A 17,639-nucleotide genomic window follows, 5' to 3' on the forward strand; every position below is an offset into this window, starting at 1 on the left:
AGGGTAGGCTAGCTGCTGTTGTGGAACTAGGAGGGTAGACTAGGAGGAACTAGGAGGGTAGGCTAGCTGCTGTTGTGGAACTAGGAGGGTAGACTAGGAGGGTAGGCTGTTGTGGAACTAGGAGGGTGGGTAGGCTGTTGTGGAACTAGGAGGGTGGGTAGGCTGTTGTGGAACTAGGAGGGTGGGTAGGCTGTTGTGGAACTAGGAGGGTGGGTAGGCTGTTGTGGAACTAGGAGGGTAGGCTGGCTGTTGTGGAACTAGGAGGGTAGGCTGGCTGTTGTGGAACTAGGAGGGTAGGCTGGCTGTTGTGGAACTAGGAGGGTAGGCTGGCTGTTGTGGAACTAGGAGGGTAGGCTGGCTGTTGTGGAACTAGGAGGGTAGGCTGGCTGCTGTTGTGGAACTAGGAGGGTAGGCTGGCTGCTGTTGTGGAACTAGAAGGGTAGGCTAGCTGCTGTTGTGGAACTAGAGCGTTTAATAGGCAGGATTTGGACAGTGGTTCATTCCTTCTCTAAGTACTTAGCGTAAACAAACAGATGCTATTGAGATGTGTGGTGGTCAGTTGGCGAAATGAGACAGTGATCTTTGTTTTTGTGCCTTAGCTCTTTAACTGTGAACGGATGGAAGAGAGAGGAGCTCTCCCTTGGACTGACGGACCAAATGAAATGTTTTCTTACTGGAGAGGGTGACATGAGATAGAGGGAGTCCCCTCCCGATCGTTACCCCCCTCTTGGTCGCTCCCCTCCCGATCGTGACCCCCCCCCTCGGTCGGTCCGTCCCTCCTCGTCCCTGGTCTTGGCTGTGGACAAGGTTAATATTTCATGCCTTAAAGCAGCGATGTTAAACTCATTCCATGTAGGGCCTAGTGCCCGCTGGTCTTTCCCTTCAATATAGACCTGGACCACCAGGTGAGGTGGAGTTGATTTGACTAATTACTGACCTTAAATTCATCAGTCAGGTCCAAGGTAGGAGTGAGGACCGACAGACACTCGACCCTCCGTGGAATCAGTTTTTACATGTGAAGCTTTAAAGGGTTTCTGATGCATGTCACTCGACGAACAGGAGTCTGAGAACTGACAAGATTTTCATTTATTTGTAGTTTGGATGAGCTGTGAGCTTTGGCTCTAGGATACACACACACACACACACACACACACACACACACACAGCCTTAGCCCAACAGCTATGGAAACGTGTTGTGCAGAGCATGGTGTGTATATGGGGGTGAAAGACGGGGCTTTCATGCTGTGTTACATCAATAGAAGTGAGAAGGGAAATGCTTCTTAAGGAGTCAGCAGACAGATTGTTTGCTCCTAGCAGATATTGGCTAGCAAAGGGGGAAAAATGTCTGTGCTCGCGTACTTAAAATATCTTTGCTCGAAAAAAAAACAAGAGAAAATAGTCAATATTATTTTTATACACTTGAGACCCTGTAGCAACAAGTACACAGAATTAATCCAAGATAACTCAAGACATCTGTAATTATTTGACGTTTTTTTGCGGAGGATGTCTTGCTGTCTAACTGTGTTTGGTGCATTTTCTCAAGTGAAAAATGTGCATTTAAAACTATTCTGTTGTTGAATTACAACAAACACTTCATTGAAGAATCCCAACTGTTGACCAATCACTGACAAAGGGGCATAGTGTTTGGCTACCGAACTTCAGCCTCAAGACAAAATGTAATGTGCTCAAACAGCTGACAAAATACACGCCGAACACCAAAAATAACAAAAACATCACAAAATATATATATACTTCCTGTATATAGCCATGTTTTTACCCGGTACTTCCTGTATATAGCCGTGTTTTTACCCGGTACTTCCTGTATATAGCCGTGTTTTTACCCGGTACTTCCTGTCTATAGCCGTGTTATTACCCGGTACTTCCTGTATATAGCCGTGTTATTACCCGGTACTTCCTGTCTATAGCCATGTTATTACCTGGTACTCCCTGTATATAGCCATGTTATTACCTGGTACTCCCTGTATATAGCCATGTTATTACCTGGTACTCCCTGTATATAGCCATGTTATTACCTGGTACTTCCTGTATATAGCCATGTTATTACCTGGTACTCCCTGTATATAACCATGTTATTACCTGGTACTTCCTGTATATAGCCATGTTATTACCTGGTACTCCCTGTATATAGCCATGTTATTACCTGGTACTCCCTGTATATAACCATGTTATTACCTGGTACTTCCTGTGTATAACCATGTTATTACCTGGTACTTCCTGTATATAGCCATGTTATTACCTGGTACCCCTGTATATAACCATGTTATTACCTGGTACTCCCTGTATATAACCATGTTATTACCTGGTACTCCCTGTATATAACCATGTTATTACCTGGTACTCCCTGTGTATAACCATGTTATTACCTGGTACTCCCTGTATATAACCATGTTATTACCTGGTACTCCCTGTATATAGCCATGTTATTACCTGGTACTCCCTGTATATAGCCATGTTATTACCTGGTACTTCCTGTATATAGCCATGTTATTACCTGGTACTTCCTGTATATAGCCATGTTAATACCTGGTACTTCCTGTATATAGCCATGTTATTACCTGGTACTTCCTGTATATAGCCATGTTATTACCTGGTACTTCCTGTATATAGCCATGTTATTACCTGGTACTTCCTGTATATAGCCATGTTATTACCTGGTACTCCCTGTATATAGCCGTGTTATTACCCGGTACTTCCTGTATATAGCCATGTTATTACCTGGTACTCCCTGTATATAGCCATGTTATTACCTGGTACTTCCTGTATATAGCCATGTTATTACCTGGTACTTCCTGTATATAGCCATGTTATTACCTGGTACTTCCTGTATATAGCCATGTTATTACCTGGTACTTCCTGTATATAGCCATGTTATTACCTGGTACTCCCTGTATATAGCCATGTTATTACCTGGTACTTCCTGTATATAGCCATGTTATTACCTGGTACTTCCTGTATATAGCCATGTTATTACCTGGTACTTCCTGTATATAGCCACGTTATTACCTGGTACTCCCTGTATATAGCCATGTTATTACCTGGTACTCCCTGTATAGAGCCATGTTATTACCTGGTACTTCCTGTATATAGCCATGTTATTACCTGGTACTTCCTGTATATAGCCATGTTATTACCTCGTACTCCCTGTATATAGCCATGTTATTACCTGGTACTCCCTGTATATAGCCATGTTATTACCTGGTACTTCCTGTATAGAGCCATGTTATTACCTGGTACTTCCTGTATAGAGCCATGTTATTACCTGGTACTTCCTGTATATAGCCATGTTATTACCTGGTACTTCCTGTATATAACCATGTTATTACCTGGTACTCCCTGTATATAACCATGTTATTACCTGGTACTTCCTGTATAGAGCCATGTTATTACCTGGTACTCCCTGTATATAACCATGTTATTACCTGGTACTTCCTGTATAGAGCCATGTTATTACCTGGTACTTCCTGTATAGAGCCATGTTATTACCTGGTACTTCCTGTATATAGCCATGTTATTACCTGGTACTTCCTGTATATAGCCATGTTATTACCTGGTACTTCCTGTATATAACCATGTTATTACCTGGTACTTCCTGTATATAGCCATGTTATTACCTGGTACTCCCTGTATATAGCCATGTTATTACCTGGTACTTCCTGTATATAGCCATGTTATTACCTGGTACTCCCTGTATAGAGCCATGTTATTACCTGGTACTTCCTGTATATAGCCATGTTATTACCTGGTACTTCCTGTATATAGCCATGTTATTACCTGGTACTTCCTGTATAGAGCCATGTTATTACCTGGTACTTCCTGTATATAGCCATGTTATTACCTGGTACTTCCTGTATATAGCCATGTTATTACCTGGTACTTCCTGTATATAGCCATGTTATTACCTGGTACTCCCTGTATATAGCCATGTTATTACCTGGTACTCCCTGTATATAGCCATGTTATTACCTGGTACTCCCTGTATATAGCCATGTTATTACCTGGTACTTCCTGTATAGAGCCATGTTATTACCTGGTACTTCCTGTATAGAGCCATGTTATTACCTGGTACTTCCTGTATATAGCCATGTTATTACCTGGTACCTCCTGTATATAGCCATGTTATTACCTGGTACTTCCTGTATATAGCCATGTTATTACCTGGTACTTCCTGTATAGAGCCATGTTATTACCTGGTACTTCCTGTATATAACCATGTTATTACCTGGTACTTCCTGTATATAGCCATGTTATTACCTGGTACTCCCTGTATATAGCCATGTTATTAGCTGGTACTTCCTGTATATAACCATGTTATTACCTGGTACTTCCTGTATATAGCCATGTTATTACCTGGTACCTCCTGTATATAGCCATGTTATTACCTGGTACTTCCTGTATAGAGCCATGTTATTACCTGGTACTTCCTGTATATAGCCATGTTATTACCTGGTACTTCCTGTATAGAGCCATGTTATTACCTGGTACTTCCTGTATATAGCCATGTTATTACCTGGTACTCCCTGTATAGAGCCATGTTATTACCTGGTACTCCCTGTATATAACCATGTTATTACCTGGTACTTCCTGTATATAGCCATGTTATTACCTGGTACTCCCTGTATATAGCCATGTTATTAGCTGGTACTCCCTGTATATAACCATGTTATTAGCTGGTACTTCCTGTATATAGCCATGTTATTACCTGGTACTCCCTGTATATAGCCATGTTATTACCTGGTACTTCCTGTATATAGCCATGTTATTACCTGGTACTCCCTGTATATAGCCATGTTATTACCTGGTACTCCCTGTATATAGCCATGTTATTAGCTGGTACTCCCTGTATAGAGCCATGTTATTACCTGGTACTCCCTGTATATAACCATGTTATTAGCTGGTACTCCCTGTATATAGCCATGTTATTACCTGGTACTCCCTGTATATAACCATGTTATTACCTGGTACTCCCTGTATATAGCCATGTTATTACCTGGTACTCCCTGTATATAACCATGTTATTACCTGGTACTTCCTGTATATAGCCATGTTATTACCTGGTACTCCCTGTATATAGCCATGTTATTACCTGGTACTCCCTGTATATAGCCATGTTATTACCTGGTACTTCCTGTATAGAGCCATGTTATTACCTGGTACTCCCTGTATATAGCCATGTTATTACCTGGTACTCCTGTATATAGCCATGTTATTACCTGGTACTTCCTGTATATAACCATGTTATTACCTGGTACTCCCTGTATATAACCATGTTATTACCTGGTACTTCCTGTATATAGCCATGTTATTACCTGGTACTTCCTGTATATAGCCATGTTATTAGCTGGTACTTCCTGTATATAGCCATGTTATTACCTGGTACTCCCTGTATATAGCCATGTTATTACCTGGTACTCCCTGTATATAGCCATGTTATTACCTGGTACTCCCTGTATATAGCCATGTTATTACCTGGTACTCCCTGTATAGAGCCATGTTATTACCTGGTACTTCCTGTATATAGCCATGTTATTACCTGGTACTCCCTGTATATAACCATGTTATTTTCATTGTTGGAAAAGGACCCTTTAGTCTGCATTTCCCTGGCGGTCTGCACCCGTTGTTGTTATTGTTGTTGTTGTTGGAGCGTGTGACATCACACTATTCATGAGCCGCTCTTTTACTCATCCCTCTAATATCAGAACCGCTCCTCTCTAAATCTGTACTTCTCCTAGTTATGAGCTGTCTTCCTCTCTCCTCTCTAAATCCTCTCTAAATCTGTACTTCTCCTAGTTATGAGCTGTCTTCCTCTCTCCGCTCTCCTCTAAATCTGTACTTCTCCTAGTTATGAGCTGTCTTCCTCTCTCCGCTCTCCTCTAAATCTGTACTTCTCCTAGTTATGAGCTGTCTTCCTCTCTCCTCTCTCCTCTAAATCTGTACTTCTCCTAGTTATGAGCTGTCTTCCTCTCTCCTCTCTCCTCTAAATCTGTACTTCTCCTAGTTATGAGCTGTCTTCCTCTCTAAATCCTCTCTAAATCTGTACTTCTCCTAGTTATGAGCTGTCTTCCTCTCTCCTCTCTAAATCCTCTCTAAATCTGTACTTCTCCTAGTTATGAGCTGTCTTCCTCTCTAAATCTGTACTTCTCCTAGTTATGAGCTGTCTTCCGCTCTCCTCTCTAAATCCTCTCTAAATCTGTACTTCTCCTAGTTATGAGCTGTCTTCCTCCCTAAATCTGTACTTCTCCTAGTTATGAGCTGTCTTCCTCCCTAAATCTGTACTTCTCCTAGTTATGAGCTGTCTTCCTCTCTAAATCTGTACTTCTCCTAGTTATGAGCTGTCTTCCTCTCTCCTCTAAATCTGTACTTCTCCTAGTTATGAGCTGTCTTCCTCTCTAAATCTGTACTTCTCCTAGTTATGAGCTGTCTTCCTCTCTAAATCTGTTCTTCTCCTAGTTATGAGCTGTCTTCCTCCCTAAATCTGTACTTCTCCTAGTTATGAGCTGTGTTCCTCTCTAAATCTGTACTTCTCCTAGTTATGAGATGTCTTCCTCTCTCCTCTAAATCTGTACTTCTCCTAGTTATGAGCTGTCTTCCTCTCTAAATCTGTACTTCTCCTAGTTATGAGCTGTCTTCCTCTCTAAATCTGTTCTTCTCCTAGTTATGAGCTGTCTTCCTCCCTAAATCTGTACTTCTCCTAGTTATGAGCTGTCTCCTGCTCCCCCCATTCTCCTCCTTCCGTTCCTCCCCCCTCCTTCCCTCTCCCCCCTCCTTCCCTCTCCCCCCTCCTTCTTCTCTCCCCCTCCCCTCTTCTCCTGCCAGCTACTGTAAAAATGGTATTCTGACTTTAATCCCCAGAATGGGAGTCTTTTGAATTACTTAAGTAGCGATCCAAAATGCTGCTTTACCAGCGGTGAATTTAGTGATGACGTGTTCTGAACTGTAGATAGAAATACAATGAAAGGATCTGACGGTGTGATTCTGTCTGATAGAGTTATATGACGTAGAGCAGATCGACTATCTGAAAGGCACGTAATGGCACATCTTCCTGAATAGGCCCTAGATCATATCCCTTAATATCGGGGTGTCTTGACAACCAGGGGTAAAGTTAGGCCATGCATCAGTGCCTCTTTACTAGCCTTATTTCGGCTTAGTCCCTAATGGCCCCCTTTTCCCTCTATAGAACACTACTGTTGACCAGAGCCCTATTCCCTATATAGAACACTACTGTTGACCAGGGCCCTATTCCTTATATAGAGCACTACTGTTGACCAGAGCCCTATTCCCTATATAGAACACTACTGTTGACCAGAGCCCTATTCCCTATATAGAGCACTACTATTGACCAGAGCCCTATTCCCTATATAGAACACTACTGTTGACCAGAGCCCTATTCCCTATATAGAGCACTACTGTTGACCAGAGCCCTATTCCCTATATAGAACACTACTGTTGACCAGAGCCCTATTCCTTATATAGAGCACTACTGTTGACCAGAGCCCTATTCCCTATATAGAGCACTACTGTTGACCAGAGCCCTATTCCCTATATAGTGCACTACTGTTGACCAGAGCCCTATTCCCTATATAGAACACTACTGTTGACCAGAGCCCTATTCCCTATATAGAGCACTACTGTTGACCAGAGCCCTATTCCCTATATAGAACACTACTGTTGACCAGAGCCCTATTCCCTATATAGAGCACTACTGTTGACCAGAGCCCTATTCCCTATATAGAGCACTACTGTTGACCAGAGCCCTATTCCCTATATAGAACACTACTGTTGACCAGAGCCCTATTCCCTATATAGTGCACTACTGTTGACCAGAGCCCTATTCCCTATATAGAACACTACTGTTGACTGGAACCCTATGAGCCCTGGTCAAATGTAGTGCACTACATAGGGAACAGGGTGCCATTTCAGACGCAACTCGGGTGTCATGACAACCAGTGGTGGCGTTTTTAAAAGGCCATTCATTAGTTCTGTCCATATTAACTAATTGGCCAGCTGTAATATTATTAGCCCTGTTGGTTCAGCAGCTCTACTGAACTGGAGACAGACAGTACTGATGGTAGAGGAGAGGGTTCAGCAGCTCTACTGAACTGGAGACAGACAGACAGTACTGATGGTAGAGGAGAGGGTTCAGCAGCTCTACTGAACTGGAGACAGACAGTTCTGATGATAGAGGAGAGGGTTCAGCAGCTCTACTGAACTGGAGACAGACAGACAGTACTGATGATAGAGGAGAGGGTTCAGCAGCTCTACTGAACTGGAGACAGACAGACAGTACTGATGATAGAGGAGAAGGTTCAGCAGCTCTACTGAACTGCAGACAGACAGTTCTGATGATAGAGGAGAGGGTTCAGCAGCTCTACTGAACTGGAGACAGACAGACAGTACTGATGATAGAGGAGAGGGTTCAGCAGCTCTACTGAACTGGAGACAGACAGTACTGATGGTAGAGGAGAGGGTTCAGCAGCTCTACTGAACTGGAGACAGACAGACAGTACTGATGATAGAGGAGAGGGTTCAGCAGCTCTACTGAACTGCAGACAGACAGTACTGATGATAGAGGAGAGGGTTCAGCAGCTCTACTGAACTGGAGACAGACAGTACTGATGATAGAGGAGAGGGTTCAGCAGCTCTACTGAACTGGAGACAGACAGTACTGATGATAGAGGAGAGGGTTCAGCAGCTCTACTGAACTGGAGACAGACAGTACTGATGGTAGAGGAGAGGGTTCAGCAGCTCTACTGAACTGGAGACAGTACTGATGGTAGAGGAGAGGGTTCAGCAGCTCTACTGAACTGGAGACAGTACTGATGATAGAGGAGAGGGTTCAGCAGCTCTACTGAACTGCAGACAGACAGTACTGATGGTAGAGGAGAGGGTTCAGCAGCTCTACTGAACTGGAGACAGACAGACAGTACTGATGGTAGAGGAGAGGGTTCAGCAGCTCTACTGAACTGGAGACAGACAGTTCTGATGATAGAGGAGAGGGTTCAGCAGCTCTACTGAACTGCAGACAGACAGACAGTACTGATGATAGAGGAGAGGGTTCAGCAGCTCTACTGAACTGCAGACAGACAGTACTGATGATAGAGGAGAGGGTTCAGCAGCTCTACTGAACTGGAGACAGACAGACAGTACTGATGATAGAGGAGAGGGTTCAGCAGCTCTACTGAACTGGAGACAGACAGACAGTACTGATGATAGAGGAGAAGGTTCAGCAGCTCTACTGAACTGCAGACAGACAGTTCTGATGATAGAGGAGAGGGTTCAGCAGCTCTACTGAACTGGAGACAGACAGACAGTACTGATGATAGAGGAGAGGGTTCAGCAGCTCTACTGAACTGGAGACAGACAGTACTGATGGTAGAGGAGAGGGTTCAGCAGCTCTACTGAACTGGAGACAGACAGACAGTACTGATGATAGAGGAGAGGGTTCAGCAGCTCTACTGAACTGCAGACAGACAGTACTGATGATAGAGGAGAGGGTTCAGCAGCTCTACTGAACTGGAGACAGACAGTACTGATGATAGAGGAGAGGGTTCAGCAGCTCTACTGAACTGGAGACAGACAGTACTGATGATAGAGGAGAGGGTTCAGCAGCTCTACTGAACTGGAGACAGACAGTACTGATGGTAGAGGAGAGGGTTCAGCAGCTCTACTGAACTGGAGACAGTACTGATGGTAGAGGAGAGGGTTCAGCAGCTCTACTGAACTGGAGACAGTACTGATGATAGAGGAGAGGGTTCAGCAGCTCTACTGAACTGCAGACAGACAGTACTGATGGTAGAGGAGAGGGTTCAGCAGCTCTACTGAACTGGAGACAGACAGTACTGATGATAGAGGAGAGGGTTCAGCAGCTCTACTGAACTGGAGACAGACAGACAGTACTGATGGTAGAGGAGAGGGTTCAGCAGCTCTACTGAACTGGAGACAGACAGTACTGATGGTAGAGGAGAGGGTTCAGCAGCTCTACTGAACTGGAGACAGTACTGATGGTAGAGGAGAGGGTTCAGCAGCTCTACTGAACTGCAGACAGACAGTACTGATGGTAGAGGAGAGGGTTCAGCAGCTCTACTGAACTGGAGACAGACAGTACTGATGATAGAGGAGAGGGTTCAGCAGCTCTACTGAACTGGAGACAGACAGACAGTACTGATGGTAGAGGAGAGGGTTCAGCAGCTCTACTGAACTGGAGACAGACAGTACTGATGGTAGAGGAGAGGGTTCAGCAGCTCTACTGAACTGGAGACAGACAGTACTGATAGAGGAGAGGGTTCAGCAGCTCTACTGAACTGCAGACAGACAGTACTGATAGAGGAGAGGGTTCAGCAGCTCTACTGAACTGCAGACAGACAGTACTGATGATAGAGGAGAGGGTTCAGCAGCTCTACTGAACTGCAGACAGACAGACAGTACTGATGATAGAGGAGAGGGTTCAGCAGCTCTACTGAACTGCAGACAGACAGTACTGATGATAGAGAGGGTTCAGCAGCTCTACTGAACTGGAGACAGACAGACAGTACTGATGATAGAGGAGAAGGTTCAGCAGCTCTACTGAACTGCAGACAGACAGTTCTGATGATAGAGGAGAGGGTTCAGCAGCTCTACTGAACTGGAGACAGACAGACAGTACTGATGATAGAGGAGAGGGTTCAGCAGCTCTACTGAACTGGAGACAGACAGTACTGATGGTAGAGGAGAGGGTTCAGCAGCTCTACTGAACTGGAGACAGACAGACAGTACTGATGATAGAGGAGAGGGTTCAGCAGCTCTACTGAACTGCAGACAGACAGTACTGATGATAGAGGAGAGGGTTCAGCAGCTCTACTGAACTGGAGACAGACAGTACTGATGATAGAGGAGAGGGTTCAGCAGCTCTACTGAACTGGAGACAGACAGTACTGATGGTAGAGGAGAGGGTTCAGCAGCTCTACTGAACTGGAGACAGTACTGATGGTAGAGGAGAGGGTTCAGCAGCTCTACTGAACTGGAGACAGTACTGATGATAGAGGAGAGGGTTCAGCAGCTCTACTGAACTGCAGACAGACAGTACTGATGATAGAGGAGAGGGTTCAGCAGCTCTACTGAACTGGAGACAGACAGACAGTACTGATGGTAGAGGAGAGGGTTCAGCAGCTCTACTGAACTGGAGACAGACAGTACTGATGGTAGAGGAGAGGGTTCAGCAGCTCTACTGAACTGGAGACAGTACTGATGGTAGAGGAGAGGGTTCAGCAGCTCTACTGAACTGGAGACAGTACTGATGATAGAGGAGAGGGTTCAGCAGCTCTACTGAACTGCAGACAGACAGTACTGATGGTAGAGGAGAGGGTTCAGCAGCTCTACTGAACTGGAGACAGACAGTACTGATGATAGAGGAGAGGGTTCAGCAGCTCTACTGAACTGGAGACAGACAGACAGTACTGATGGTAGAGGAGAGGGTTCAGCAGCTCTACTGAACTGGAGACAGACAGTACTGATGGTAGAGGAGAGGGTTCAGCAGCTCTACTGAACTGGAGACAGACAGTACTGATAGAGGAGAGGGTTCAGCAGCTCTACTGAACTGCAGACAGACAGTACTGATGATAGAGGAGAGGGTTCAGCAGCTCTACTGAACTGGAGACAGACAGTACTGATGATAGAGGAGAGGGTTCAGCAGCTCTACTGAACTGGAGACAGACAGTACTGATGATAGAGGAGAGGGTTCAGCAGCTTTACTGAACTGCAGACAGACAGTACTGATGGTAGAGGAGAGGGTTCAGCAGCTCTACTGAACTGGAGACAGACAGTACTGATGATAGAGGAGAGGGTTCAGCAGCTCTACTGAACTGGAGACAGACAGTTCTGATGGTAGAGGAGAGGGTTCAGCAGCTCTACTGAACTGCAGACAGACAGTACTGATGGTAGAGGAGAGGGTTCAGCAGCTCTACTGAACTGGAGACAGACAGACAGTACTGATGATAGAGGAGAGGGTTCAGCAGCTCTACTGAACTGGAGACAGACAGACAGTACTGATGATAGAGGAGAGGGTTCAGCAGCTCTACTGAACTGGAGACAGACAGTACTGATGATAGAGGAGAGGGTTCAGCAGCTCTACTGAACTGGAGACAGTACTGATGATAGAGGAGAGGGTTCAGCAGCTCTACTGAACTGCAGACAGACAGTACTGATGATAGAGGAGAGGGTTCAGCAGCTCTACTGAACTGCAGACAGACAGTACTGATGATAGAGGAGAGGGTTCAGCAGCTCTACTGAACTGGAGACAGACAGTACTGATGATAGAGGAGAGGGTTCAGCAGCTCTACTGAACTGGAGACAGACAGTACTGATGATAGAGGAGAGGGTTCAGCAGCTCTACTGAACTGGAGACAGTACTGATGATAGAGGAGAGGGTTCAGCAGCTCTACTGAACTGGAGACAGACAGTACTGATGATAGAGGAGAGGGTTCAGCAGCTCTACTGAACTGGAGACAGACAGTACTGATGATAGAGGAGAGGGTTCAGCAGCTCTACTGAACTGGAGACAGACAGACAGTACTGATGATAGAGGAGAGGGTTCAGCAGCTCTACTGAACTGGAGACAGACAGTACTGATGAGGTCGTACTCTCCTAGAGAAGTTGTTAGACTGTAGTAATATTGATGTCTCTACCTCCAGGCCGTACTCTCCTAGAGAAGTTGTTAGACTGTAGTAATATTGATGTCTCTACCTCCAGGTCGTTCTCTCCTAGAGAAGCTGTTAGACTGTAGTAATATTGATGTCTCTCTCTACCTCCAGGTCGTTCTCTCCTAGAGAAGCTGTTAGACTGTAGTAATATTGATGTCTCTACCTCCAGGTCGTACTCTCCTAGAGAAGCTGTTAGACTGTAGTAATATTGATGTCTCTACCTCCAGGTCGTACTCTCCTAGAGAAGCTGTTAGACTGTAGTAATATTGATGTCTCTCTACCTCCAGGTCGTTCTCTCCTAGAGAAGCTGTTAGACTGTAGTAATATTGATGTCTCTACCTCCAGGTCGTACTCTCCTAGAAGCTGTTAGACTGTAGTAATATTGATGTCTCTACCTCCAGGTCGTACTCTCCTAGAGAAGCTGTTAGACTGTAGTAATATTGATGTCTCTCTCTACCTCCAGGTCGTACTCTCCTAGAGAAGCTGTTCCTACAGCAGGAAGATGCCCAGCCAGAGGAAGCTGAGAAGCTGTGTTCTAGGATTCTGGCCATGGGATTGTTACTACCTTTCACTGACTGCTTCAGAGAGACAATAGGAGGGTCCAACCCACAACTCACTGCGCCATGCAAGTTCCACGTGAGTATTTTATCCTACACCTGTACCCTCAACCCTGTTCTAGAGAGAGACCCTCCTGTAGGTTTTCAATCCAACCCCAGTTGGTGACGTCCCCAGTGGGTAACGCGGCGCCCCCCAGTGGGTAACGCGGCGCCCCCCAGTGGGTAACGCGGCGCCCCCCAGTGGGTAACGCGGCGCCCCCCAGTGGGTAACGCGGCGCCCCCCAGTGGGTAACCCCCAGTGGGTAACCCCCAGTGGGGTAACCCCCAGTGGGGTAACGCCCAGTGGGGTAACGCCCAGTGGGGTAACGCGGCGCCCCCCAGTGGGTAACGCCCAGTGGGGTAACGCCCAGTGGGGTAACGCCCAGTGGGGTAACGCCCAGTGGGGTAACGCGGCGCCCCCCAGTGGGTAACGCGGCGCCCCCCAGTGGGTAACGCGGCGCCCCCCAGTGGGTAACGCCCAGTGGGGTAACGCCCAGTGGGGTAACGCGGCGCCCCCCAGTGGGTAACGCGGCGCCCCCCAGTGGGTAACGCGGCGCCCCCCAGTGGGTAACGCGGCGCCCCCCAGTGGGTAACGCGGCGCCCCCCAGTGGGTAACGCGGCGCCCCCCAGTGGGTAACGCGGCGCCCCCCAGTGGGGTAACGCCCAGTGGGGTAACGCCCAGTGGGGTAACGCCCAGTGGGGTAACGCCCAGTGGGGTAACGCGGCGCCCCCCAGTGGGGTAACGCCCAGTGGGGTAACGCGGCGCCCCCCAGTGGGTAACTTGCCTGATTCTATTTAATTAGTAGGATCAAGTGCTCTAGATTAGGTTTGGAGCAGGACGGGTACCAGAGTTCTGGGCCAACTGTTAACATCAACTATATTGTTCCATGTAGCAAATGAAACTCTGATTGGAGATCAGGGCCCACTGTTACCTCCCGAGTGGTGCAGCTGTGCAGTGCAAGAGGCGTTACTACAGTCCCTGGTTCGAATCCAGGCTGTATCACATCTGGCCGTGATTGAGGAGTCCCATAGGGCGGCGCACAATTGGCCCAGCGTCGTCCAGGTTTTGGCCGGGGGGGGGACAGGCCGTCATTGTAAATAAGAATTTGTTCTTAACTGACTTGCATAGTGAAATACATGAAGTTACATCAGCTCTATCGTTTTCTGCTCCATGTAGCTAATTAAAAATACATTTCACAGCAATAATCAAGTTAATTAATGATATATGTGATATGCCCATTTAAATTGAATCGTTGTTTAGAGTACTATAGTATATACCTAATAACTATTTTTGTTTGTTTGTTAATTCATGTTTATTATGAGGTAAATCCGTTCAGCGCTGCTGTTCATACCATCACTAATCTGATAAATGGCAGATTAAATTCAAATCCCTCATTTGAACTGTTATGGCCCCATTGTGTTGATGTGCAGTATGTTAGACAGTAACTATCCCATTGTGTTGATGTGCAGTATGTTAGACAGTAAATATCCCATTGGTTCAGTCTCTTAGAATTAAGACATTCCCATTTGGAGGGGATCATGTGATCTGTGTTGTAGAAGGTGATTGGTTGGCATGTCTTTTTGGCTGTGACGTGATGGTGTCTTCAAAGAGCTCTGTGACACACACACACACACACACACACACACACACACACACACACACACACACACACACACACACACACACACCATCTACCCAGTGTGTTGTGGTTGGACTACATTTCCCAGCAGCCTTTTGTTCCCTACCTACCTCATCACAGCATCACCGTCATCATGCTGGATACCTGCATCAGGCTGCAGCACACGGTAGTCCTCTGTTACCGTTACACCCAGGCGGTCTGGTACGGCGTCTTGGGCATAAAAATAAATAGTGAGGGGTACGCCGTACCTGTAAAACGTGAGGCCGTCACAATTAATACAACATGTTAAAACAATAAAGTACAGGCTACTACACCGTTATTTAACATTACTGCATGTCAGCCGCATGACAGATGAGTGAATTGGCTGGAAACCCTGGGTGGGTATCTGCTCCATATGGCGTTGTGGTTTCAAGGAGAACATTTTAACACCATTTGTTTTGCTTAGTTGGAGTGCTCTGACCTCCTAACACAAATCAAATGTATTTATATAGCCCTGGAGATTATAACAGAACATGTTTTTAGATATGGTTTTGCTGAGTTGGAGTGCTCTGACCTCTAACACAAATCAAATCAAAATGTATTTATAAAGCCCTTCTAACATCAGCTGATATCACAAAGTGCTGTACAGAAACCCAGCCTAAAACCCCAAACAGCAAGTAATGCAGGTGTAGAAGCACGGTGGCTAGGAAAAACTCCTCTAGAAAGGCCAGAACCTAGGAAGAAACCTAGAGAGGAACCAGGCTATGAGGGGTGGCCAGTCCTCTTCTGGCTGTTCCGGGTGGAGATTATAACAGAACATGGCCAAGATGTTTTTTAGATATGGTTTTGCTGAGTTGGAGTGCTCTGAGCTCTAACACACAGCTTTAATGGCTGTGATGGTACCTTGTTGTTATGGTCACAGTGACACAGTGAAAGTCATAAATGCTTGAGGATGCAGAGTCGGTGTACTTAGTGTCTCTCTGGAGGGACCAGCCTCCTGGCTAGCTGTTGGTGGTACAGTGTCTCTCTGGAGGGACCAGCCTCCTGGCTAGCTGTTGGCGGTACAGTGTCTCTCTGGAGGGACCAGCCTCCTGGCTAGCTGTTGGCGGTACAGTGTCTCTCAGGAGGGACCAGCCTCCTGACTAGCTGTTGGTGGTACAGTGTCTCTCTGGAGGGGCCAGCCTCCTGGCTAGCTGTTGGTACAGTGTCTCTCTGGAGGGGCCAGCCTCCTGGCTAGCTGTTGGTGGTACTGTGTCTCTCTGGAGGGACCAGCCTCCTGGCTAACTGTTGGTGGTACAGTGTCTCTCTGGAGGGACCAGCCTCCTGGCTAGCTGTTGGTGGTACAGTGTCTCTCTGGAGGGACCAGCCTCCTGGCTAGCTGTTGGTGGTACAGTGTCTCTCTGGAGGGACCAGCCTCCTGGCTAGCTGTTGGTGGTACAGTGTCTCTCTGGAGGGACCAGCCTCCTGGCTAGCTGTTGGTGGTACAGTGTCTCTCTGGAGGGCACAGCCTCCTGGCTAGCTGTTGGTGGTACAGTGTCTCTCTGGAGGGACCAGCCTCCTGACTAGCTGTTGGTGGTACAGTGTCTCTCTGGAGGGGCCAGCCTCCTGGCTAGCTGTTGGTACAGTGTCTCTCTGGAGGGACCAGCCTCCTGGCTAGCTGTTGGTGGTACTGTGTCTCTCTGGAGGGACCAACCTCCTGGCTAGCTGTTGGTGGTACTGTGTCTCTCTGGAGGGACCAGCCTCCTGGCTAGCTGTTGGTGGTACAGTGTCTCTGGAGGGACCAGCCTCCTGGATAGCTGTTGGTGGTACAGTGTCTCTCTGGAGGGTCCAGCCTCCTGGCTAGCTGTTGGTGTTAGTGTCTCTCTGGAGGAACCAGCCTCCTGGCTAGCTGTTGGTGGTACAGTGTCTCTCTGGAGGGCACAGCCTCCTGGCTAGCTGTTGGTGGTACAGTGTCTCTCTGGAGGGCACAGCCTCCTGGCTAGCTGTTGGTGGTACAGTGTCTCTCTGGAGGGACCAGCCTCCTGGCTAGCTGTGTGAACACTGTACTGCTGCATGTTGTAGCTATAACAGAGAATGACAGCACTTCTCTGCTCCCTCCCTGCCTGACTCATGTGCTCCTCAGAGGTATACAGATGTGACCGGTTTCAGATTGTAGCCTGATGCCCTGATCTGGTCATGGGAGAACAGGAAGGCAATCGATAGCTGATTACAGGCAGGAGAGGACGGGAAAGGGCAGCTCTCAGGAATTGACCTGTGAATATATGATCGTTCTCTGCCTCTGCCAATGCCCTCCCTCCCCACTCCTCCTCCTCCTCCCTGTGCAGCACAGAGCAGCAGTATAGAGAAAGCATAGTCATAAAGCAACCTGATCTGACTGCAAGCAGCCCCATCAGCCTTTGCAAACCCTGTGACTAGCCTGAAGCGACAAGAACAGCAGGGAGAAGAGACCAGTCCGCTATATCAGGCTCTCTGAGGATGGACTGGTCAGGGTCAGAGTTACCATGAGAACAGGAGGGGAGGGCAGCGACGCCCACTGTTTCTGGGGACTGCTGCAGTTTCACAGATGCAGCATTTTTAGGGAGTTTCATGATCACAGACCGGTGAAAGGAAAGAAGTGCCAGACTGGCAGTAACTCACTGTGTTGTCAGAAGAGGAACAGCAGAGCAGAGGGGGGAAAAAACACCACCGTTTACAACCTCGAGGGATTTGTTGATTTTTATTTTTCTTAAATG

The 17,639-nt window shown here is 47.0% G+C and overlaps 1 protein-coding gene across 1 annotated transcript in view; it reads left to right on the top strand.

Moving 5' to 3' along the window:
- Window positions 1-17,639, top strand: part of LOC115183997 (formin-2) — a 106,124-nt gene that overhangs the window by 5,016 nt on the left and 83,469 nt on the right. Inside the window, exon 2 of the mRNA XM_029744994.1 lies at window positions 13,156-13,328. Coding sequence (XP_029600854.1) covers window positions 13,156-13,328 — 173 coding nt within the window. The remainder of the gene's footprint in view (window positions 1-13,155; window positions 13,329-17,639) is intronic.

Source organism: Salmo trutta, unplaced genomic scaffold (genome assembly GCF_901001165.1).
Source record: "Salmo trutta unplaced genomic scaffold, fSalTru1.1, whole genome shotgun sequence".
NCBI classification, from domain to species: Eukaryota; Metazoa; Chordata; class Actinopteri; order Salmoniformes; family Salmonidae; genus Salmo; species Salmo trutta.